This window comes from Eptatretus burgeri, chromosome 1 (assembly GCF_056783735.1).
Source record: "Eptatretus burgeri isolate ZD-2024b chromosome 1, Ebu_testis_v1, whole genome shotgun sequence".
NCBI classification, from domain to species: Eukaryota; Metazoa; Chordata; class Myxini; order Myxiniformes; family Myxinidae; genus Eptatretus; species Eptatretus burgeri.
In genome coordinates, this window is record NC_140961.1 from 86,086,336 (window position 1) to 86,112,605 (window position 26,270).

The following is a 26,270-nucleotide window of genomic DNA, read 5'->3' on the forward strand; positions in this document are numbered from 1 at the left end:
TCGCGCAACTCTCCAACTCCACTCCCCCTCTCCAGTCCCCGCTGCGCACCTCTCCGCCTCCCCTCCCCTCTCCAGTCCCCGTAGTGTACCTCTCCGTCTCCCCTCCCCCTCTCCAGCCCCCGCCGCACACCTCTCCTTCTCGTCTCACCCTCTCCAGCCCCTGTCATGCACCTCTCCTTCTCGTCTCCCTCTCCAGTCCCCGCTGCGCACCTCTCCCTCAAGTCCCCACTGCACACCTCTCTGTCTCCGCTCCCCCTCTCCAGCCCCTGCCGTGCACCTCCCATTCTTGTCTCCCTCTCCATTCCCCGCACTGCACCTTTCCGTCTCCCCTGCCCCCCACCTCTCCCCCGCAACAGCCCCCACCACAAACCTCTCCGTCTCCGTCTGCCCTCCCACTCTCCAGCCACTGCCGCACATCTCTCATTCTTGTCTCCCTCTCCAGTCCTCTCTGCGCACCTCTACTTCTCACCTCCCCCTCTCCATCCCCCGCCACGCACCTCTTCAGTCCCCAGCACACACCTTTACATCTCCCCTCCCCTTCTCCAGTCCATGCTGTGCTTATCTCCGTCTCTCCTCCCCCTCTTCAGTCAATGCCTTGCACCACTTCCTCTCACCTCCCCCTCACCAGTCCCAGCGGTGCATATCTCCATAAACCCTCCCCTTCTCCAGTCGCTGGGGCACACCTCTTCATCTCCCTCCCACTCTCCAGTCCATGCTGTGCACCTCTCCATCTCATCTTCCTCTCCATTCCCCGCCACGCACCTCTCCGTATCCATCTCCTCTCCAGTCCCCGCTGCAAACTTCACCATCTCCCTCCCCTTCTCCAGTCCACTCCACGCACCTCTCCCTCTCCACTCTCCCTCTCCAGTCCCTGCTGCGCAACTTTCCGTCTCACTCCCCTCTCCAGTCCCTGCCACACACACCTCGACGTCTCCATTCTCCAACACCACTCCCCTCTCCAGTCTCCGCTGCGCACCTCTCCGCCTCCCCTCCCCCTCTCCAGTCCCCGTAGTGTACCTCTCCGTCTCCCCTCCCCCTCTCCAGTCCCCGCCGCACACCTCTCCTTCTCGTCTCACCCTCTCCAGCCCCTGTCATGCACCTCTCCTTCTCGTCTCCCTCTCCAGTCCCCGCTGCGCACCTCTCCCTCAAGTCCCCACTGCACACCTCTCTGTCTCCGCTCCCCCTCTCCAGTCCCCGCTGCACACCTCTCCATCTCCACTCCCCATCGGGCACCTCACCGTCTCCGCTCCCCCTCTCCAGTCCCTGTCCTGCACCTCTCCATCTCCCCTCCCTCTTCACTCCACTCCCCTCCACCCCCTGCGACCCACCTCTCCCGCCTGCCCCCTATGACCCCCTTCTCCCCCGAGACTCGCATCTCCCACCCTCTTCCGCCCACCCCTGAACCCCCTCTTCTGCACGACCCCCATCTCTCTCCCACCCCCGTGACCCCCTTCTCCCACGCGATCCTCTTCTACCACCCACCCTCTGCGACCCCCTCTTCCGCCCACCCCCATGACCTCCTCTATCGCATGACCCCCTCTCCCACCCCACCACGACCCCCTCTTCCACCCTCCCCTGTGACCCCCTCGCATGCCTCCTGTGACATCATCTCCCACCTGACCCCCGCGACCCCCTTCTCCCGCTCGACCCCCCTCCACGTGACCCCTTCTCTTGCCCGAGACCCCATTCTCCCACCTGACCCTCTTCTTTCCCCTGACCCCACGACCCCCATCTCCTGCTCGCAACTTCCCTCCCACTTGTGACCCCCACCCCTCCCGCTCGTGACCCACCTCTTTCGCTCACCCCCTCTCTCGTTCGCCCCCCGCTCTCTTGCCTGCCCCCCGTTACCCCGCTCTCATGCCTGTTCCCCTTCTCCCGCCAACCCCCGTGAACCCCTCTCCCGCCCTCCACGACCCCCTCTCCCACCCGCCCCCATGCCACAACACTCTACTCAACCCCACTCTCGCCCCCCACATGCGCCACTCTACTCTACTCTCTCGCCCGCCCCTTGCGCCACTTCACTCCACACTCCCTCCGCCCCTGCACTACTCCACTCTAGTCTCTTCCCGCCCCCAGCTCCACTCAACTCCACTCTCGCCCATCACTCCCCCCCCCCGTGACAGTCAACTCCACACTCGTCCGCCACCCCCCCCCCGCGCCACTCAACGCCACTCTCTTGCCCCTCCCCCTCTTGCCACTCCACTCTCTCGCCCGCCCCGTCCACTCTTTTCTTTTCCCCCTTCCCTTCTCTCTTTTCTCTCTCTCCCCTCCTTCCTTATCTCTCTCTCTCCCACTCCCTTTACTTCCTTCTTCCATCCTCCAGCCCTCTCCACTGCCTCCTCCCCTTCTCTCTCTTCTACTTCTGGCCTCCACTCTCTCCTCCCCTCCTTCCTCCGTTCCCATCATTCCCCCTCCGTCTCCCTCCGTTCCCATCATTCCCCCTCCGTCTCCCTCCGTTCCCATCATTCCCCCTCCGTCTTCCTCCCCTTTTCCTTTCCCCACTCCCCCTCCTTCCTTCATCCCTTCCTGTCCCTCCTCCCTTCCTTCTCGTTTCTCTCCCCCCTACCTCCCTCTCTACCCCTTCCCTTTCCCTTTTCCTTTCACTTCTACTCCACCCCCTCTCACTCCCCCTTGTTCCTTCTCCATACTCCCCTCTGAACCTCCTGTCCCCCCTTCTCACCTCCTTCCCCCTTCTCACCTCCTTCCCCCTTCTCACCTCCTTCCCCCTTCTCACCTCCTTCCCCCGTTCTCACCTCCTTCCCCCGTTCTCACCTCCTTCCCCCGTTCTCACCTCCTTCCCCCGTTCTCACCTCCTTCCCCCGTTCTCACCTCCTTCCCCCGTTCTCACCTCCTTCCCCCGTTCTCACCTCCTTCCCCCCGTTCTCACCTCCTTCCCCCGTTCTCACCTCCTTCCCCCGTTCTCACCTCCTTCCCCACCCCCTTCTCACCTCCTTCCCCACCCCCTTCTCACCTCCTTCCCCACCCCCCTTCTCACCTCCTGCCCCACCCCCCTTCTCGCGTCCTGCCCCACCCCCCTTCTCGCGTCCTGCCCCACCCCCTTCTCAGTCCTGCCCCACCCCCTTCTCGCGTCCTGCCCCACCCCCCTTCTCGCGTCCTGCCCCACCCCCTTCTCGCGTCCTGCCCCACCCCCTTCTCGCGTCCTGCCCCACCCCCTTCTCGCGTCCTGCCCCACCCCCTTCTCGCGTCCTGCCCCACCCCCTTCTCGCGTCCTGCCCCACCCCCTTCTCGCGTCCTGCCCCACCCCCTTCTCGCGTCCTGCCCCACCCCCTTCTCGCGTCCTGCCCCACCCCCTTCTCGCGTCCTGCCCCACCCCCTTCTCGCGTCCTGCCCCACCCCCTTCTCGCGTCCTGCCCCACCCCCTTCTCGCGTCCTGCCCCACCCCCTTCTCGCGTCCTGCCCCACCCCCTTCTCGCGTCCTGCCCCACCCCCTTCTCACGTCCTGCCCCACCCCCTTCTCACGTCCTGCCCCACCCCCTTCTCACGTCCTGCCCCACCCCCTTCTCACGTCCTGCCCCACCCCCTTCTCACGTCCTGCCCCACCCCCTTCTCACGTCCTGCCCCACCCCCTTCTCACGTCCTGCCCCACCCCCTTCTCACGTCCTGCCCCACCCCCTTCTCACGTCCTGCCCCACCCCCTTCTCACGTCCTGCCCCACCCCCTTCTCACGTCCTGCCCCACCCCCTTCTCACGTCCTGCCCCACCCCCCATTCTCAACTCCTGCCCCACCCCCCATTCTCAACTCCTGCCCCACCCCCCATTCTCAACTCCTGCCCCACCCCCCATTCTCAACTCCTGCCCCACCCCCCATTCTCAACTCCTGCCCCACCCCCATTCTCAACTCCTGCCCCACCCCCATTCTCAACTCCTGCCCCACCCCCATTCTCAACTCCTGCCCCACCCCCATTCTCAACTCCTGCCCCACCCCCCATTCTCAACTCCTGCCCCACCCCCATTCTCAACTCCTGCCCCACCCCCATTCTCAACTCCTGCCCCACCCCCATTCTCAACTCCTGCCCCACCCCCATTCTCAACTCCTGCCCCACCCCCATTCTCAACTCCTGCCCCACCCCCCATTCTCAACTCCTGCCCCACCCCCCATTCTCAACTCCTGCCCCACCCCCATTCTCAACTCCTGCCCCACCCCCCATTCTCAACTCTTGCCCCACCCCCATTCTCAACTCCTGCCCCACCCCCCATTCTCAACTCCTGCCCCACCCCCCATTCTCAACTCCTGCCCCACCCCCCATTCTCAACTCCTGCCCCACCCCCATTCTCAACTCCTGCCCCACCCCCATTCTCAACTCCTGCCCCACCCCCCATTCTCAACTCCTGCCCCACCCCCCATTCTCAACTCCTGCCCCACCCCCCATTCTCAACTCCTGCCCCACCCCCATTCTCAACTCCTGCCCCACCCCCCATTCTCAACTCCTGCCCCACCCCCCATTCTCAACTCCTGCCCCACCCCCATTCTCAACTCCTGCCCCACCCCCCATTCTCAACTCCTGCCCCACCCCCCCATTCTCAACTCCTGCCCCACCCCCATTCTCAACTCCTGCCCCACCCCCCATTCTCAACTCCTGCCCCACCCCCCATTCTCAACTCCTGCCCCACCCCCCATTCTCAACTCCTGCCCCACCCCCATTCTCAACTCCTGCCCCACCCCCATTCTCAACTCCTGCCCCACCCCCATTCTCAACTCCTGCCCCACCCCCATTCTAAACTCCTGCCCCACCCCCATTCTAAACTCCTGCCCCACCCCCATTCTCAACTCCTGCCCCACCCCCCATTCTCAACTCCTGCCCCACCCCCCATTCTCAACTCCTGCCCCACCCCCATTCTCAACATCTGGCCCCACCCCCATTCTCACCATCTGGCCCCACCCCCCATTCTCACCATCTGGCCCCACCCCCTTCTCACCTCCTGCCCCACCCCCTTCTCACCTCCTGCCCCACCCCCTTCTCACCTCATGCCCCACCTCCCTTCTCACCTCATGCCCCACCCCCTTCTCACCTCATGCCCCACCCCCTTCTCACCTCATGCCCCACCCCCTTCTCACCTCATGCCCCACCCCCTTCTCACCTCCTATCCCACCCCTTCACACCTCCTTCCCACCCCCTTCTCACCTCCTGCCCCCTCTCTTTCTCACCTCCTGCCCCCTCTCTTTCTCACCTCCTGCCCCTCTCTTTCTCACCTCCTGCCCCCTCTCTTTCTCACCTCCTGCCCCCTCTCTTTCTCACCTCCTGCCCCCTCTCTTTCTCACCTCCTGCCCCCTCTCTTTCTCACCTCCTGCCCCTCTCTTTCTCACCTCCTGCCCCTCTCTTTCTCACCTCCTGCTCCCTCTCTTTCTCACCTCCTGCCACCTCTCTTTCTCACTTCCTGCCCCCCTTCTCACCTCCTGTCCCACCTTCCCCTTCTCACCTCCTTCCCCCCTCCCTTTGTTTTTGAAAGTTCATCATTAGGAAATGTTCAACATTGCTTTCACTGATTCAAAATGCCCTTTTTGTTGCAATTGTTTAAAATTAGCTTTCCACAATACCACTCGTCAGCATTATTTCTTTCTTTCTTTTCTTAAATTTCCCCCCTTCCCCCCTTTTTGTTTTGTTTTTTTTTCTTCCCCATTCTTTCTGTCCATGCTGTCACCATTTGCACTATCTTCCCTTCCCCTCCCTTGTCGCCTCCTCCCCTCCCTCCCTCTCCCTCGCCGTCCTCCCTCCACCTCCTTTCTTCACTCCCATCTCGTTGTTCAAGTCGAGCTCGTTTTTCGCGTGTGGAACTCAAGTCGATACGAGCCCATTGCCGTGTGGCAGCATCGTTTTCTCTCTCCGGGCCCGGGCGGTTGGCCTCCTGGCCGCGCCCGAAGCCCAGCGTAAGCATTGGGTATCTGGAATGCAGCTTTTGCCGTCGAGGATTCATTGGGGACCAGGCGAGCCAGTTTCGCGTCAGTCCGGGAATACCGTCGTCGTTGACACGGGGCGCGTGCGCTGCCGCCCGTCCCTAAACTATCCGAGAGCCGTCTGTGGCCCGCCTCGTCTCCCCGTCGTGTTGTGTTCCGCATCCGTGGTTTCTCCTCCTCCTGGACGCTGCTTGTGGCCAAGTGCTCATCCCTTCTCCTTGCTTGTCCGCCTTTTGTCTTGTACGTCGCTTCGACTTGACATTATGCGTGCGCACGGTCATCCAGGCCTCCTCTCGTTGTGTTGGGACCGGTTAAAGCTCGTCACCCATTGCTGTGTGGATTTGACTTTGTGAATACTTGAAGCCCCTTTCCTCGAGTTGCTAAGCAATAGTTGGTAAAGGTATGTGTGTGTGTGTGTGTGTGTGTGTGTGTGTGTGTGTGTGTGTGTGTGTGTGTGTGTGTGTGTGTGTGTGTGTGTGTGTGTGTGTGTGTGTGTGTGTGTGTGTGTGCCGCTTTATTAGAGACTGTTTGCTTTGACAAAGTCACCTTTTCCTACAGCACAATAAGATGACCGGTTGTGTCGATCTGTTTGTCAACGGATGCTCCGATGAAGAAATAGTGATGACCACCTTCCAGCTGCAGTTGTCTCGAGTCGGTAATGGAACACCGACCGCATCATGTGCGTGTTCGGTGTGTACGAGAAATAGATAATTAAATCAATAATTCAAATGGTCTCGTACTCCAGTAGTTTGTGCTCAAGTGGGAGCGTGCTCTAGCTGGCTGAACAAGTCTGCTTTGTCCTATTCTTCCCTTTCAATCATGATCCGTCACACACATTTGCATTTGAGTGTTCCCTCCACGTTGCCATAGTTTCGCTTGATGAGAGACCTTGTAAATTGGATCCAAACTTGATGTTTTAACCTTTGACGAAGTTAGTGGTTTCACGAGAAACATCCACACACACACACACACACACACACACACACACACACACACACACACACACACACACACACACACACACACACACGAAGAAGGTGTTGTGATGACTAATTAAATCCACAGTCTGTGGTTTAAGATTTAGAAAGGAATGCGGTTAAAGGTGATGGAGGGAAAGCGTGCTTTTCCGATTACAACTCAGTGTCATAGTGTCTGGGTGGCCAAGCGGCCAAGATGAGCCTTTCCAAGGACCTTTAACCGGACACATTGCCCTGGCGATTGTGTTGAACAAGCGAAACTATGCGTCATAATTGCAGGAATTAAAGACCGATCTTAAAATGTTTAGTGTACTTCTTTAAAGCTCTGTACCATATTTGAAAGTTTGTTTGTTTGTCTTTCTTTGTAAATGCTTTGTGGGATGGCAGGGTGCCGAAAGGTCTGCACACTCGTCTCTGAGTTTGAATCTCGGCCCAGCTACAAACTGTCGTCCTGGTGTTTCAGAGGCAGGGCGATTACGTGCGTCCGTGTGTGTGCACCGTCATCTCTCGGATGGACGTTCAGCCGGAAGGACCCGTTTGCAGGTCCTGGCGATGTTGGTGCACCTTAAAGATCCCACGGTGTCTTTCACGTAGAATAGGCGAGTTATCCCAAGCACTGAACCAATAACGATTTCCTGCCGCACTCGAATGTCAGGCCTGGCCAGCCAGTTTCAAAAATTATTTGAGCCAGGATTGTCCACCTCCCTCTGTTCTGCCTGTTCAAATCCCAAGGGAGCAATAACCTGGGCCATTGGAGGAGATATCTCGTCGATGCAAAATTCAGTGCGCGGTTTCTAGCATTTCTACATGTGTATGTATATATATACATATCATATGGAGAGGTGTGAATTAATGAATTAGTTCATCAACATATTTGTTTTAATGGCACAGATCAACCAAGTTCTTGTAAGGTGAATGCATCAAGATTTACGACGTCATTTGCCTGGTTTGTCAACCATTGTGTCGATTTGCAGTGCACAGGTCATCTTGTCCTACTGCATGGATGTGCCACAATGCATGCACCCGGTCGTGTTCGTGCCATTGGCTTGAAAATCGATGGTTCTGCCGTCTCCAATGTAAAACCAACTTGAAAATTCGTGCGAGGTGATTTATTGAAGCAAATGTCTCCCTTGCGATTTGGCAGTAGCAGTCGTCGCGAAGAGTGTGTGACTGAGTCCCGTTTTAGCATTCGCGAGGAGGCCTTGCAGCAGCTGAGGGAGCTAATGTTACTGATGGGCATCCTGTGCTCAGAATGGAGTCTCTGTGCACCGTGGAAATGGCACATTACCTTACCAGTCTGTTATTTATATTTTATTTATTTATTTATTTATTTTTACATCACCACGTTGAGGAAGCTTCTCTCTGCGATCCTTTTGTCGGGTTACGCTTTGAAAAGTTCTCCACTCTTGATTTTGTGAGAAGCATTCTGCCGTGGTTCTCGAGTCAACTTGGAAAGTCTGCAACTTTTCTGCACCTAATTACGGGCGTTCACCTTGGGTAGGTATTGACCGAGCCTTCGCTGCAAATTGGTTAATTATGCCGCGTGTTCCAATTTCCTGCACGGGCTTGCCCCAGCGGGCTTGTATCTCACAGAGGGGCTGCTCTCCTTTTAGCAGTGGCGATATGGGAAGCATCATGGAGAAAATGCTCCCTGAGTAACGTGGTGCAAAACGGAGTGCTGTGATGCTGGACGGCGTTCGACAAAGGTTTTGTTTTGTGCTCTTTGGGGAGGAGGTGTCTCTTTTGGACGTTGCTTGGATGCCATCCGCATCATAAGAGCTTTTCTGGTGGTGGCAGCCTCCGACTCTATTGTCTCGCTCTTCAAGTTGTCGTTTTTGCGTGCTCTGTGCTCTGTGTTCCCGGACGTGTGCCAGCCTTGCTCGCTACTGTTCTTTGGGTGCAGCGCCTCGCGTGTCAGTCTTTCAAATCGGTGGTGTAATGTCGGAAGCCGGTTGTTCGTAATATGAATTGAGTGCACGGCTCATTGGGCATTGTGAAACACAATATATTATTGACACTTTGCTTCATGTAAACCTGAAAACGTGCAATTTGATTTTCTTTTTCTTCCCAAGCTCCAAGAACTGCACTGTTATTTGCTTGTGGTGATTACTTGTTCTCACAACCCAATACACCCACCAAGCGAGAGCCGATACGGTTAGCGGTTTGAAATTTCAGGGCAGTGCGGGTGGGGGATGGGGGGGCGTGGGGGTTGGGGGTGGAAACATCATCCTACGCCTTCAATAACATGTCTTCAAAGCCCTTTCATGGCTTCTGCGGTTGCGTTAATTCCAGTGCCAATGTTTGTGCCATTGAGTTTGTGGGTCCTCAACGCTGCCATTACCATTTCAAAGTCTGTGGTTGTGACCTGCTTTTGGCTTCTAATGACGAGAGATATCCCGCCTCGAGCCATTCGCTTAGTGTTTGTGTTGAGTTTGCCCTGCCTCTTGCTTGCTCACTCCTGCATCCAGTAAATGTGCTGGAGATGCGGTTGCTTGTCCCTTGGGCAAGCACGGGGTACGGCTTTGCGTCCGCTCATTGACAAGGGGCCTTTGAGGTGGCAGGGAATGTGCCTTGGTGATAGAGTGCAGTGCGACACAAAGGTGCCGACTATTTGCAGTCCGTATGGAGGGCTTCGGTGCTGCGACGTCGATCTGGCCTTCATTTTTTGATGGTCACTTTAGGTATGTACAGACATGGCCCGTGCCTTTTTATTTTATTTTATAATCTTGCATACCTGGAGGAACATAGAATCATACCTACCTTTGTCCTAGACAACCACTTCCCTGTAGCTGATGTTATCGACACAGCCTCTGAGACGTGAACAGACCGTCAGCACCTCGTGCATGCTTTTTCGCTTCTGATGGTAGCATTACGATTTCTGCCTCTTTCCTGTAATGAGTGCACATTTCTACATAATGGATTGAGGCTTGAAACCTCATCGAGGTGTCTTGTCGTGGAAACTTTTTCTTTTGAAAAATTGTCATGAGATGGTCCCATATGAGTTTGTTTCAAACCACGGTGTTGTAGTATTGAAGCAGCGAGCTTTTTGTTTATTCGTTTAAATTGCAAACCTCCTCGACGGCGTTTGTTTTCCACTTTGTGAAAAGCAAAGCGTTTCTCATTTTTATTAAATCAGGACGGGCATAACCAATGAGTTCCTCTGTAAGATGATTGAACGGAATGTTATTAAAAGCACAAATGGTGCTGATCTTTTGAGTTTTTGTAAATGTCATAAAGCTGTTGAATGGTACTTGCTTGAGTTGTTATTTTTGGGTGTCTTCTTGGGCTGTTTTTATTAGGACAGTACTTAAAATTTTCAGAACATTACATAACGATCATCGCTCGACTCAAATGGCAAGACGTTTCCGAAAGGCAGTTTTTCAACCACCGTGTTAATATTTGTGAGAAGCTGTTACGCAAACAGATTTTCAATTGCGCCGTTTTATTGGAGTGCGCCGTTTGAAATGGACAACCGCGTATGAGAACGGGAACATCTGCTTTCTCACCCTTTTAGCACCCATTTTGTGTGGAATGCTCTGGCTGCTTTGACTACATCTGGGTACCTATTATGGAGTGTCCATGAATTGCACATTTAGTTTTGTGAGAATAGGCCTCAAAGTGACAAGTGGAGAGCCACTAAAAGGCCCTTGGCCAATGTCTGTTCCTTGGGGGGGAAAAAAATGGCACTAACTTCCTGACGGTTTGTGGCAGAGAGGAGGATAAATGCAAGTGGTCATTGTTGTAGCCTTAACTGCATAATGTTAAGTGCTTTGATTTCCAAGACTGTGCTTGCACTGTTTTCATGCCACTCCTTCTCCAGACGAGGCTACGCCCTTTCGTCCCCTTAACTGCACTCGAATCCTACCACCGGCAAACTATTTTCTACTTTGATGGACGGGATTGCAATGATTCGTTTCGCGTGAAGCACCCACCGTCGTATGTGACGGAGTAAATGAAAATGTGGTTTCCCATGAAAATGTTGGTCGATGCGAATGAAATCGCTTTGTGGCTAATGCTTAGAATTAAAAAAAAAATATGTCGTGTGTCTACCAAGCGTGTCAACAGTGTTGTAACCAACTATAGTTGTCGTCATGTTGCAGCCAACTCGATGCATCCTTGCCAAATTAAATACCTTGACAAGAATGGACAACTGGTGGACAAACAGGAATTAAAAACTGGTCACCTACTCAGAATGGCCCTGGACGAGGCAGAAGTGGATCAAAGTTCAGATGCAGCTCAATGAAATTGAAAGATTTGCTGCAGAACAATGGCTTGAAATAGCACTGAATAGGACAGAATAGACCATGGTTGTGGTGATCCATGTGCTGCACCGGACTAAATTGGCTCGTCAAGTCGTACCTGATATGATCTGCATCTTGTAGCAACCCAAAATTAACTTCATACCATCACTCTTTCAAAACCAATGATTTTTTTTATGCGATGTATCAAAAAAGTTAACTCGATGTAGTGACGCAAATAAATGTGGACGGAGGTTATGTATTCACCCCAGTTTGGCTGCCTGTCTGGGAGCAGGATATCTCAAGATGTTATGGGTGGATTCGTGCAAAACTTGGTGGACATGTTTGGTGTGTGCCGAGGACTAATTGATTCGACTTGGGTGAAGATCCAGATCCGATAATTGTTCGTGATTCTTCACCCATTGAGTGATGGGGCTAAAAACGATATGTAGCACGATATCTCAAAAAGTTGTGCACAGATTCGGACTACACTTCATGTTGCAACAACGATTTGATTTGATTAGATTTTGGTGAAGATCCAGATCTGGATACTTTAATTTTAAAAGTGATTTCACAATTAAAAGATGTGGCCACAAACGATACAGCACAATATTTTAAAAAGTTGTGGACGGATTATGACAAAACTCAGTGGATGAGTTGGGTAGGTCATAAAGTCCAGATCTAGATGCGGCCTATTGGTGGGGCACAAAGCATAAACTGTTTAGCCTGGCAGATGTATGTGTTCTAGTCGAGGACTGAAGTGATACTTTAAAGATCATGTACATGGTGATAGCCACTCATTCATATTGGTGTAGCATACCTTTGTACAGTATTCTTGCACATTGAAAAGCATGGTGATAAAACACCATTGTCTGTCTGTCTGCATTCTTGCTTTCGCAATTTATCCACATGTCTCGCCAACCTGTTGTTGCGTCGGCATGATCAAATGTCTTCCACGGATTGAAGCATGTACGTGTCATGGGCTTACTTCAACACCATTTGATCCAAAGTGTAATGGCAAGACAAAAATGATGGGCATTAATAGTTTGTCTTGTTCACGTACAATGTGTGTAATCTCGTCGCTTTAAACGCGTTTGATTTTGGAAATGCTCACCTGTGTGAGTTGAGCTGAGCTGCTCTGCTCGCATATAGAATGGGGAGGGCCCCCTTCACAAGGGATTGGCTTCAATGCAAACGAGGTGTATCGTAGGTCCCTTTTATTTTTATTTAAATTTTTTTAAATTGTGACTCGTCTGATATCCTCGGTTGTGATTTATCTCCTTTTAATGTATTTATTTTGCAGTGCACAGTAATGATGTGCATGTTTTGATAGAACTGTTGTGTTTGCGGAGATCAATTGGCCTTGTTTTGCCATCACAGATCCTGGAATGCTTGGAGTATTTATCGGATTTGAGCTTTTTTTTGTGTCTACATTTTGAGAAGGTCCTTCAGCAATTGTTCCTTTTATTTATTTGTTATTATTATTATTTATTTTATTGATTTGCACTAAGATACCAGTGGAAATCTGATTGTTTACAAAAGACAGTTGAGATCTTTATCAACCTTTGAGAAGTTTGCAGAATCCATGTTTGCATATGACTTGAGTTTTCTTTATTTCTATTGTTTGAAATTTTTTTTCAGTTTTGCTGCTCATTGCATAAATATGTTTTGGCTCATTTCCTGTTCTGAACAGCCTGGTGGGCAGTGTGACCAGCAGTGCAGGAGGTAGGTGCTCACAAGACCATTGATGGAACGTTCGGCGCTAAAATTGAAATGCTGCTTAAATCGCAAGCCGCTTAATGCCACCAGGCCGTAACAACTTGGGTGCTGATGGTTGCAATTGTTGCTGGGGTCATTGGGTGGGTTATCTCAAACTGCAGGGATGTTGGTTCATTGCAAGATGCGAAATAGCATTACACACATCAGGTACAGAAATTGGAAAGTGTTCCTTGACATGCAAGACTCTCTTCATGGCCTGGGATTGCGTTCTGTTTGCTGTTGCAGTTTGAAGGGATGCGGGTGAGGTTGCATCAAACTTTGCATGCCCCCAACAAAGGCCAAATATTGTTTGCATTGAAGGAATCGATTGTAACAGCTGTGAAACGCAAGTGTGCATGCAAAGGATATGAATAAATTTCTGTGGGTTCGTTGGGTTATTGATGCCCTCCAAATAGTCCTTCGGTTTTTTTTTTTTCTTCCCCAGCTCTGCCCAAAACCCCTCACGTTGAGTCGATTGTTTTACTTAACGAGTTCAGTGATCGTAGCGTTTATTATGCTCGCCTGTTCCCGAAGGGACGAAGGAGGCTATCGTGGTGTGCGTGTGTGAGTCCGTCCATCCGTGCACATACCTACTTTAATCTCTATAGCATTTTTAAGTCTTTGCATTGTTGAATACTAAGTCTTGTTTTTTAGTTAGCATTTGCCATTGCAAGAAAGCGGTGATGCGTTATTTGAATAATCATGCGATTTGGAAACTTTTATTATTATTTTTTTTTTAATACGAGTACATTTTTGACGCACGTCTCCAGCCGTTGTGCCAAATTGCACAGCTATTCTGTTTCCTTGGCAGGGCATTCCTTGTCATGAATGAAAGAACTCTACCATACATTTATGCTTTTCGCATAAAATGTCTAAAGTGCTCCAAACAATTCTGGAAGTGCTTGGAGAAGTTTTGCATATAAAGTGTGGGTTCCCATGAGGATTGCATCCCTTCATTACTTGGGACTTTTTCCAACCATGGAATACACTGTTGTGTGGCAAGCTCACTCGTGTGCACACGCATGTGCTGTATCTGGGTGCTCACCTCTCCCGACATGCACTTCCATCATTTTGTCGATTTGTTGAAGTGTGCATTTGCCGTTATGGGAAACAAAAAATGCAAAGGATGGGTTGAGGTAATGTTTGAGGGAGATGCGAGGAGGATGCTGTGAATGGGTATGTTTGTTTGTAGAGGCTGAGAGAGATTGGGGAGGGAAGATTTTGGAAGAAAGAGGGGGGGGGGGTAGGTGGGTAAGCAATTGGGGAAATGGTGTGATTGGAGGATGTAATATTGGCCAGTGGGAAATAGGGTTGAGATGGGATGGATGGGGAGGGAATGAGACAAGGTGGGATGTTGGAGATGGGTGCGATAACCTGTGACTCCAGTTACCTCGGTTGGGTTTTCTATCAGTTAAAATAAATAAATAAAATCGAGCCTCGTTCCAATTCTTTCCATCACGTCGTCTGGTTGTCATTCATTACCAAACAGTGACAGTGGGTTAATTACCTTTGCACACATAAACATTTGCCAAGGTAACAAATGTGCCTTGTGGTGGTTAACCGGCCAAGTCCTGCACTGTACAAATTGGCAGTGAAGATGAGACGATTTTTAAAGAGCTTGACTCATGAGGTAAGCCTGCTACAGAATGCTAACTAGCTATCTGATAAAATGACCGCAAATGGAATGCGAACTGTTGGCAATTGGGCCATTGGCTGCTGTCCCGGTATTAGGAAACCTCCGGCTCGCATTTTTCTTTGCAGCCTTTATCGGTCGGTCTGATGCTTGCACATGGTGATGGTCCCCTGATGGTGGTCAAGATATTCTTTGCCGCTTTGTGATCGGTTTCATACCTCTGGGTGTAAAGTGTTGCGCTGCGAAGTTTTCCTCAAAGTTTGTCCTCGATTTGTTTTCCTGATTTCTCCTGCTGGCAGTTCAGTCGACTTCTAATTTAGATAATTATTTATGTGATTCCTTTTTTTTTATGTTTTATGTTTTTTGTTTTTTTTACCTCTGCCACCGAAGGTGATGGAGGTTATGTTTTCATCCTCCTCTGTTTGTTGGTTTGTTTGTGTGCAGGATATCTCAAAAAGTTGTTTGACGGATCCGGATGAAATTTTGTGGACAGGTTGGTTGTGTGACGAGGACGAACTGATTAGATTTTTGATGAAGATCCGGATTCGGATCCGACTACTAGAATTTTTGAAGTGATTCTTCACCCTTGAGAGATCGGGCCACAAATGATATGTACAGCACAATAATCTCATAAAGTTGTGGACGGATTTTGGATGAAACTCGGTGAACACGTTGGATGTGCAACCACAACGAATTGATTCGATTTTGATTAAGATTTTGAAAATTATTTAATTTTCGAAGTGATTCTTCACTATTGAGAGATGGGTCCAAAAATGATGTATCGCATGATATTTCAAATTTGTATTTTGTCTATGTTCTCTTGGATCAGGCGTTGCATGGCGGAGGTATGCCCTTTACCGAGCGCCCTTCTAGTTTTTGAATGCATCTACTTGTAAGTTGTGTTTTTTTTTTCCGACCTTTGTCATCAATAGTGATTTGCACTTGTTTGCATCGAGGTTTTTATGAGAACCTTTGCCACTGTAGAACGAATTGCTAATCTCGCTGGTGAAGTCTGTGTCCATCTGTGTCAGTTTCGGGCATTAACCCTTTGAGCAAAAGAGCTAATTTTATGGTGGAGCTCTCTTGGTCTGATGAAGGGTTAATGCCCGAAACTTCATTTGCTTTTTGCTTCCCACGGTGATTTGTGTACTTCAATCATTGTCAGGTTGATTTTTGTCCGTTGTTGAACCTTTGGCATTGCATATACTTGCGTGACCATGGCTTGTATTCGTTTCTGACATTCAAGCAGAGTTGAGGAATGGAGCCTTTTTTTTTTTTTTTCTTTGTGTTGTGCTTGTAATATGGCATTGTCAGAGTATACAAGGTGAATCATTTATCGATGTTTGCCCATATTATGTAGTTAAAAGCTCTGAGTAATGATGGCCTGTCATGCTTTTTACTTTGGCTCTGTTTGGTGAGCATACTGGTGATGTTGTCCAGTCTCATCATGTTTGTCAAAAGCCACTTTGGTTTTGGTTGCTATATGTGCTTGTGTTGTGCTGTAATATTTACCCCCCCCTCCCCCCTCCACGTAACATTTGCACAAGTGCTCTTTGTTCTAGGCCACACAGATCATCCTGGTCATGTTGAAATGGCCCACTTCATGTGGCATATTTCTTTTTTGTAATTTTTTTTCTTCTGCTGATGTGGCCAGGAAATGGGCTTGTTTTGTCTGTAATCGTTCTGCACATTGTCTTTTTTTTGCCGGAGGGACAAGTTTGTGACATGCTTCGGTAGCGTCCGCTGGCTTAACGCCTTTTATTTCTCACTGCGCTAGGCCACGCAACACGGGAAAGTCTCGCTCTCGTCAGCGGGTTTGATTGTCCACGCCGTGATTTGCCGAGGCTGGCTGAGAGTACAAACTTCACTGGCCACCCAGGTGCCAGCCCTCCACGGCTGCATTTCAGCCCCTTCATCTACCTCGCTGCCGTCTTGCAGCATCCCGAGCAGTTGGTACATCACTCAGCTGCTGAGAATCATAGTGAATCTGCCTGCTCCAGCTTGGATTGGCCACCTGTCTCTGCCCATCCAAGCCCGTGGGCGCTTGGCGTCCCATCGGGTTCCTCTGCTGTCGTTCCAACGGGCATGAGAGAATGACTTGTTTCCAGCTGAATTCCCTCAGCAAAATGATGGCGGATCACTGCTCGCTGAACCCCGTGTAAGTTTTTAAGTGTTCTTGAACACGTTTGTCTGTCTCGCTTTGCTTGTCTACCTGGCAGCTTCTAAGATAATGTTACTTTCTAGCTGGTTACTCTCCATTTTGCTTGTGATGCCATTGTCAAGTTCTTGCGATGCTCTGCCTTACTAGCCTGTGAAGCGCACAATTGTCAAAGAATCTGGGAAGTGGCCGACTCATTAAAGTTTGCAACACTTGAGGCCTCGGTGCTCTGCCTGTGCCTCGCAGGCATATTAAGCCCATGGGATGCCAGTGCCGGCCTGTATTGACTACAGGACGCCCGTTTGCCGGAGCGCCGCTTGCTATAAAAAGGATATTGGGCTGCGGTCGGCCCGGAGGTGCCAAAGCTCAAATTACTGCTGAGCGAGTTCCCACCAGCAAGGCCGTTTGCTCTAAATCTGACTGGCCAATTCTCGGCTCGCAGGATCACAGGGGACACGAGCAGTATCTTCCTCGCATCGGGTACAGCGCTGGCAATCCGCCTAAGTGTCCTGCCAAGTGCCGTTTACCACGGTACGGCCTGGCCCTGATTTGAATCGACTTCTATTAGCCCTATGCTTCATTATCTGGTTTTGGGCCGAGTCTCAGGTGGGGAGGAATGCCGCTAATCTGCCGGCCACGGCTGTCCGAACAGCTGTGCTTCTCTCCCATTTACTGCGTGTACTGTGTATGATTCTGTCTGCACTTTCATTCATTGACTCGATTATTTTGTCGTCTTGCCTTTGTCTTCTGGTGATGGCACTCCCCATGTTTTGCTGAAGAACCCCTTTCCCCATAGCGTGTGCTTTGATTTGCATGCATTTTTATAATACAATTCACTTGCAAGGTCTCAGGTTTGTTTATCGTTATTTTTAACGGTTATCTCATTCTTCGCAATGATGTTTTTGTAAGGTATTGGAGGGAAGAACTTTGCATCTATTTGCCTGTAAACTGTAGCGTAAAGCAAAGCGCTTTGCTACTTGCTCACGACTACCTGTATGTCCCTGACCCAAATTCCTTTCCTAACAAGGCTGTCTGGCTCTGATGCTTCAACTATGGGCTTAGGGTGGTGGGGCCTAACTTGGGGAGGGGAGGTGTCGAGATCTGGCTCGAAAGGGAACACAACAGGTTCGTGGTGCCATAAATCTGCCAGCTTTGACATTTTGTCTCTCGCGGGAAGCCCTGCTTTCGACTTGCCCTTGGTTGCTCACACGGCTGCGAGGACTTATCGTGGGTGCAGCGGTAGAGCAGGCTCTCGCCTCCCTCCCCCCCCCACCCCCTACCGACCCTTCTCCCACTTCCTTGCCTCATTCCCTGTCTCGACGTAGCCGATAGTGCTGATGAATTGCTGAAGAGATGACCCCACAGTTATTGTTATTTATTTATTTTATTTGTCAGTTTATTTATTTATTTAGTGCCTGAATTGGAGTTTTCCTCGCTTTAAACAGAAAAAAAAATGGATGTTGCCTCCAAGAGAGTTGAACTTCATTTTTGTAGCATCAACTGGGATTATTCGGGGATATTGATTGGTGCGGTGGGTATCGTTGCAGCGGTAGTGCGAGAAGCAAGATGAATGGCTCACTTGAGCACAGTGACCAGCCGGATCCCGATGCCATCAAGATGTTTGTGGGCCAGATCCCCCGCACATGGACTGAGAAAGACTTGAAGGAAATGTTTGAACAGTTCGGGCCCGTCTATGAGATCAACGTACTGCGTGATCGCACGCAGAATCCACCACAGAGCAGGGGTAAGTTTTACATCGCAGTTCGATAATACAAATAAACAACAACAAGAAAACACCACGTGGGGTTTAAAAGGACGATAATGGTGTGGCTTTGCTTTCTCAGCAGTGATTATTTTGAGACTCTAGGATATTTATAGGATCATCTTATCTGTGACTTGTATTGGTGGAAGAATATGGTATGGGTGTTCACTCGTCTTCCAATGATATTAATGTTGAACTTGGTGTTTGTGTAGACTGTTTAGGGTATGAAGACGGTTGATTGGTTGAACAAAGGAGGCTTGCTAAAGAATCGCATTTCACATCATTTCATCTGATGCACGTTCACTGACCTGTATAACGTGGATAGTGCGAGTGCCACAATAGGAGCTGTTGAAGGCAGATGGCTGCCATTTTTCCTCTCAACATCACCAAATTAACCCATTTGACAGCATTGTGTAGCTCCACACGGATATATTTTATTACTGCGTTGCTTTCTGGCCTTTGGTGTTCTATTTTTAGTCTTTTCTTGAAAATAGGTTTTATGTTGAGGCGATCCTAGAATGTTTGTCTTCATTTTATGTTCACAGCGCCAAGTTATTTATGGACTGGTAAGATGGCCTTAGAGGTATGCACACTCGCCTCCAAGCCGTCTCACCAGAGTTAGAATCCCTACCCAGCTATAAACTGTCATCCTGGTGTTTCACAGGCAGGGTGATTCATCAATGTGTGCGCCGTCCCTCTGATCGATGTTAAACTGGGCATCCCTTCTGCCGGCATTAGTTGGTGGACGTTAAAGATCCCACTGTGTCCTTCGTGAAGAGTAGGCGAGCTATTGCCGGCACCCTCAAAAAAAATTCTTGTCCTGACTTCTTGAGCCGGAGTGCTGACCCGACCAGGATTCTTGGCTTGTAACTACTTTGGCAGCCCCGATGCTCTGCATAAGTGTGTGGTTGGTACATGATGATGATATATATTTTTGTTAGACGTGCATGATCAAACATGTTTACTTTATTGTACGTATTGATCATGCCTGAAACTGGCAGGTTGTAGCTTTTATAATCTGGCATTATCGTTTCCTAGAAAATTAGATGTTGGCTTGTGAAGCATCCATGAAGCATCCATCAACGATACCAAGGCAGAAAGTCTTCTCATCGGTGTTGATCTTATAATTAGTGTAGTTTATCCTTCAACACATTGATTCCATTGTGAAGAATTCAGAAGCATATAACACTTCAAAATGTCTGATTTCAACTCTGTCTTTGTTGACGTCGAGTTAAGTGATTCTTCTGGATGAGGTGACCTGGTGAAACTTATCATGGCTTCACAAACATTGTACACACTATTCGAGTTCCATGAGTTTTGTGTGTACCAAAATGGTTCTACTGCCATGCCATTCTGTTTTGCTGATTTTTCCATGGTACTGATTGGTGACCATCCATACATCCATCCATTGGGACCATACTCTGTGCAGAGCGTTGGTGCTGCCTCAGCAGTTTCGTTGGCTGTTGGGCACAATCCTGGACGGGTCGCCACTCCGACATGTCTATTGGAAAGTCATCCTTTGTGATCAGTGGAACAATTTATTGTTTTAGCATTCGGACAGTAAAGGCAAACGTGGTTAGCAAATGAGGCTGAATGTTATAGCCTGAGCAAGTCTGTTATCAGTTAAGGTGGACTGAGCAGCCAAAGTCATTAGTGCTGCTTCATGCACAGACTGTCTCAGAAAAACTTTGTCATTAATTGCAGCAGAGGTTTAAGTGAGTCCTAGTTAACTGTATATGTGCTCTGGTCTCCTTGGTAGTTCTGGTGTGAGTTGTATGCATGCCTACGTCAGGCACGGTGCAGGTATCCTACGGCTCGTGATGGTGGTGGGTTGTTTTTTTTTTGTTTTTTTGGGGGGGGGGGGGGTGGGGGGTTGGATCAGGAGGGAAATTTCCTTGAGAACATCTCTCACCCGAATGGATTTTACTTTTGGTTAATCCTGTAAGTATACGGTCTGGTTCAACTTTTATGAAGTGTGAGCATATTGGAATTGAATAAATGCAATTGCAAGCAGTGTAGTAAGAGTTGTGCTTCCTGTTTGAGTCAGAGTCAGGGTTGTGTATGCACAATTTAAGCCTCGGGTTGGCTTAACGGTTAAGGTGGCTGGCTTGAGATCTAAAGGGTCTTGAGTTTGAACCACCGTCAATACCGTTGAAATAACACCAGGTGGGTTTACTCGGCCTATCATCTTCCGAGGTCCACAAAATGAGTACCAGCTTTCTAGGTAAAACGGGCATCAGTGGTACAGTCATACTTCCAGAAATTATGCAACCAGCAGCCACAGGCTGCACACGAAACCCCAACCCACAATTTCATCGTGGCCCATCATATCATTGTGGTAATAATGTGTTTTTGATACAGAAGTCATACATTCAAAGTTTTGTTCCCACTGATTTGATGGTGCTTCATGAGCCAGGAGGGCCATAGAATAAGAACAATCCGTGTGCAAACGGGATAAATGCAGATGACAATTTTATTGATGATCTCACCACCTCCCTTCGTTCTGTAAATGCCAGTGATGTAATTTGTTGTGAAACGGAAAATTGAGGTGTCGCTGAAAGAGTTATCCTACAGGTTGAAAATGTACTTTTTGTAATGGCCGGAACATAAATGGCACAATTACATCATGTAGTTGAGTTTTCAAACCCTGAGTGCACACTTAAGAAGGCTTAACATGAGATGAAAAATTGTAATTGAAAATGGGTCATTTGGGTTGATTGCCGTTTAAACCCATAAAGCTTTTCCGTGCAAAATGCATCGGCACGTCGAATCGGGGCAAAATTATTGGTATGGGCATGTGTAACAATTGAAGAGTGAAATGCCTAACTCGCAGATTTATACCTGTCAAGGGCTGCTGATGGGATGGTATTTGATTGGACGGGAGTGCCACAGAATGAGGACGGCGATGACCCATGCGAAGGGATTTGAAGTGCCACAGTGACGTCACCCGGAATGGCGAGCGGATTGACGAAAGTCCACTTTCAATTCGGCCAAACGGGATAATAGAAGCTGTTGGAAGTAAATTTTCATGCCAGAATGCTAATTGTGAGATGCTGTTAATTATACCTCCAGATTTTGATGACGAGGTGAGAGATGACCTGAGAAACTGGACAGACACCTTCGCATTATTTATATTTTTGTTGGATATTAATGTTGTGACACTAAATATAATCATGTTTGTAGCTTGCTTTTCAGTGGGAAAGGCCTGACACCACTTTTACTCCTTGGTAGATTTTATAAAGGGAACCATCGACATATTTTGTTTGCAAAGTAGTGGAAGTGTGTTTTGACACGCAGCATACTCTGGCCATGCATTCCTTTTATTATTATTATTATTATAATATTATTTTCCTAAGCGTCATTGACTTGTCCTTTCCAAAGCTGTTCCCAATTTGGGCCAAACTCCCAGTGCATGTGAATATGTGGATTTGATCGAAACACGAGTTCAATCTTTTAAGTGTCTTACTTGGAAGTAATATAATGAATTTCTGCTTGGATGAAGAAATCATGTCGAACAGTTCTCAGTTGGACAACCGGAAGAAGGAAGATTATTTTACTGTCTGCTTTGTTCTCCACTTGCAGAACAAAAATCCTCATCCCTTTATAATCTCTCATCTTGATGTCAAATTGGATACAAGTAATTAACGATAGTTTGTGCTGTTTCTCTCCCTCTCCCCACCCACCCCGACCCTCCGCACTCCCACTCCACCACTGTCTGCTTATCCTGGAGCACTTTTCTCACATCGGACTTGCTGATTGCAAAGCTTCGCACAGGAATAATTAGCATTTTTTTTTCTTTTTTTCCTCAAATCCATTTAAATAATAATCCCCACTTTGGATGCATTTTGAGTCGGCAATAGCATGCAACTGAAGTTAATATGTCGTTTAGTTCCTCCCAAACCTTCACAATACCATGATAATCCCAGCTTGCTATTTAACATTGTTTTCGTTTTTGGTGCATACATGCGATATTGTTTATGGTATAGTTTCCAAAGTGTACTGCTCATAATGATTTGGGAATATTGAAAGTGCTGCATATGATGAGACCAAATTGCTGTCAAATGTGCCTCTCACAAAAGGCTAATGGTGCTACCTTGAAATGCCGCTGTCTGTCTTGCATTCGAAAATGATTTCCTTCCTGTTTACTGGAAATTAACATGCTTGCCTTCGTGAATGTTTCCACCTGCAAAATTGGTGACGTCCTACCGCACACGCATGATGTCGCTGTCTTGGTGACTGGGATGCTTACGCAAGTATCGACGACGTTTGCAGTTCCCATGTGCATCACATTCCTTGAATACGAATTTACCCCGCACGTGCAAAGTGAAAAGCAGGGTTAAGCGGTTGTTTCACTTTGTCCATGTCCAAGTGTCGACGAACATCACTTTATGATGGAGGAACAACTTCATTTAAATTCAGTGTTATGTTTTGAACACTAATGGGAAAGTGAATCGGAAAAACAAACCTGCAGTTTCGCAGTACGTTGGCTCTGAATTCGTCCACATTGCACATGCACAGATGTGTGAGATGATCTTTGTGTATTTTTTTTTACTCTGTCTGCCTGCCTGGCAGTCGAACAAAATTGAAAATCATTCCAAAAAGGAAAGTTAATGTTTGTTGCGATGCAGTAAGGCACTCGAACAGCACGCATGAGGAACTAATGTAACGTGTTAAATAAGGTGGTGTCAAAGACCATCAACGGTGGCAAACTTCTGAAATTTTTTTTTTACTACAACCTTTAAAATCTTTGTTTTATTTCAATATACTTGTACACGTGAACACTGGAACACAAATCGCCTTTTTTGGCACTTTCAAAAACCTTTGGTTTTGCAGTGCTTGCACAAAATATTACGGAATTTTACATCCTCTCGACCAATCAAATTTGCTGCTTGCATGCCCTGCCCATGTCCTTTTCATTTTATTTTCCTCAAAACTGCGTTGGGTAAGGTGTTCTATGAACTCTCTAGTTCACTAACTGCAATGACTGCATGATATTGCGAGTTTCGACAATATTCCTTTAGTCACAAGTGTGGCGTCGGATGAGCATCAGTGGACTTTCGACTTTCTCCAAATTGGCGAAATGCAGGTGTCTGCTGCCTGAAACATGGGTCAGTGGACGGACCAAAAATCGCCCGAAATGTCGTAGCCAAAGGTGGTCCTCGCTCTTGACAACCAAGAATAATGTAATTTTGACAGTCATGAGGAATCGCACACCACATTTTGATAGCATTGTCCTGTGAGGTGCACCAATGTCTGCCGAGAATGTCTGTAATAGACTTTATGTTGCTAGCCTGTGCTTTTTCAGAATGAACAGCAGTACGTCATTGAGGATGAGGCAAGATGTCGGCTGAGAGAGTTAAACCTGGGAAAGATGATGCCGTTTACTTTAACCTTTTCACCAGAGTTGGTAGTGCAGTATTCGAGTCTGGAGACATCTTACACTGTGGTGCTTTTTAACAGCACAAGTAGCTTAGAAATGGTGCAGTGGCATCTCATTTGTCATATGTGCTGGTGTGTTAATTACTGCACTAAACGTCATCAGGAAATGTGTCGATGCTCCGTTCTACTGGGAGAACCTCGTCGGCCTATCCCATTTGCATGTTGTCATTTATGGAAGTTAATTTTCCGAGATGAAAATGTGCATCCACATCAAGCTGCAGTATTCATAATGGGATTTTGAAACCTTCCGACCTGCGATTGTTTTAAGTTCTTTATTTATATGAACGCGTCTGGGTCGTCTTGAGTCGAACAGTTAGTTGAAACTAAAGCACTTCCTACAATATTAGGATGAGTTGGCATGTACTTTGGATGAGTGGTGCCAAATTCTTCAATTCAGAACAAATTCACACGATGTTTTGGCCGTTGCGATGCCAAGAAGACAACAATTTGAGCTCCTTTATTTATTTCTTCTTCTTTTTAGATCCTCATGGAGGATCTTTAAGTCTTACTCACGTTGTTGTTCTTCATCTTCTTCTTGTGGACGTTTTTGTTTCACAGCCTACAGTTTTCATCGAAACTTCCTGAAACTTGGCATATATATGTAAAAATACCCTGCGCAGACAGTAACCATCTCCGATTTTGAAAATTCCTCCTAGAAAAAAAAGTTATGACGTCAAAATATCTCCGCTAATGGAAATCGCCGAAAAAATTATCTCCGAAATTCGGCAAGCTTTTTGAATTCTGTTTGCGGGAATCGAACAGAGCATTAGCAGAGATGAATTTCACACATATGATACATCACTATGATGTCATATCAATTTTATGACGTCATTCCTATTTTTTGATATTTTTGTTTCACAACCCAGAGTTTTCATCGGATCTTCGTGAAACTTGCCATGTATATGCAGAAAGCCCACGCGCAGGCAGTAACTATCTCCGACTTTGGAAATTCTTCCTAGAAAAAAAGTTGACGCCATAATATCGCAGCTAATGGATATCGCCTATACCATTATCTCCGAAACTAGGCAAGCTGTTTGAATTTTGTTTGCGGGAATCAAGACGGGCATTAACACAGGTCTGCGACCAGAAAATTGTTTCATATTTATTGGGTGAATTTGCTCAATTTTTACCTGCTGATTTAAAAAATGACAAATTACCTATCACTTATAGTTTCTTCACAAAATCGATCATTGCGTTTTACCAGTGTGCCCGAGTTTGATTATTTTGTTTTACTATTTTATCCGAATGTAATATCCCCTTTCTCTAATCCCATTACTTTTTCTTTACAGATCTGTACATGATTGGAAACAATAATGGCTTCTAGAGGATGTTCAATGAGCCCGGACAAATTTTGTTATATTTGTGGCGAGTTTATGACTAAAACGCCAGAAATGCACTACTTACTTTGATAAAAAATTTTTACTATGCCTACTTTGGTGTGAAATTAGGAGACCAAGATAAGACATGGGCTCCTCATAAGGTCTGCTCAATTTGTGTTGAAGAACTAAGACAATGGACAAAATGTACAAAGAAGTCTTTTCGTTTTGGGGTTCCAATGATATGGAGAGAGCCTAAAAATCACAGTGATGACTGCTACTTTTGCTCATGTAAGGTACAAGGACACAATTCAAAAAGTGTGAAAAACATTATTTATCCAAATCTCCCATCTGCATTGTGACCTGTTGCCCATGGACCAGATGTTCCAGTCCCATCACCACCAGGAAACCTTGAAGACACACTTAAGTTCTGAGTTAGAAAGCAGCAATAGCGATGATGTAGACTTCAATAGTGGTAAAAGTGAAGAACCTCAACCTTTCAACCAGTGTGAATTAAATGATCTAGTGAGGGACTTGGGACTTGCAAAGGTGTCAGCAGAGCTTTTAGGCTCCAGACTTAAATCCAAGAGTCTTTTAGCTCCTGGTGCATCATTCTCTTGGTATTGTAACCGAGAAAAAGTGTTTGTTCCGTATTTTGCTCAAGAGAATGATTTGGTTTGTTGTACAGATCCATCAGGACTAATAGAAACGTTTGGCATAAGTTACAGCCCTGATGAATGGAGACTCCTTATTGACTCTTCAGAGAGAAGTCTTAAAGCAGTTATTTTGCATAATGGTAATAAATATGCTTCCATCCCTGTTGGGCACTCAGTGATCATGAAGGAGACGCATGAAAATTTGGTGTTACTCTTAAACATGATTAAATACAAAGATCACAACTGGATGACTTGCGGTGACTTGAAGATAATTTGCATGTTACTTGGACAACAGTCCAAGTCCAACAGCTCCACAAAGTTTCCTTGTTTCTTGTGTGAGTGGGATAGTAGAGCCAAGGCCCTCCATTGGTCTCAAAAACAATGGCCAAGTAGGGATACGCTTACACCAGGGACAAAGA

General features: G+C 48.0%; 1 protein-coding gene across 17 annotated transcripts in view; it reads left to right on the forward strand.

The window, feature by feature from the left end:
* CELF2 (CUGBP Elav-like family member 2) overlaps nt 1-26,270 on the forward strand; it is a 134,227-nt gene that overhangs the window by 12,179 nt on the left and 95,778 nt on the right. For 2 of the 17 annotated variants that reach the window (XM_085890788.1, XM_085890795.1), the window contains exons 1-2: nt 17,047-17,209; nt 18,226-18,422. In XM_085890788.1, coding sequence (XP_085746914.1) covers nt 18,245-18,422 — 178 coding nt within the window. In that variant the 5' untranslated portion in view covers nt 17,047-17,209; nt 18,226-18,244. The other 15 variants (XM_085890831.1, XM_085890876.1, XM_085890851.1 and 12 more) reach the window with 15 other exon arrangements.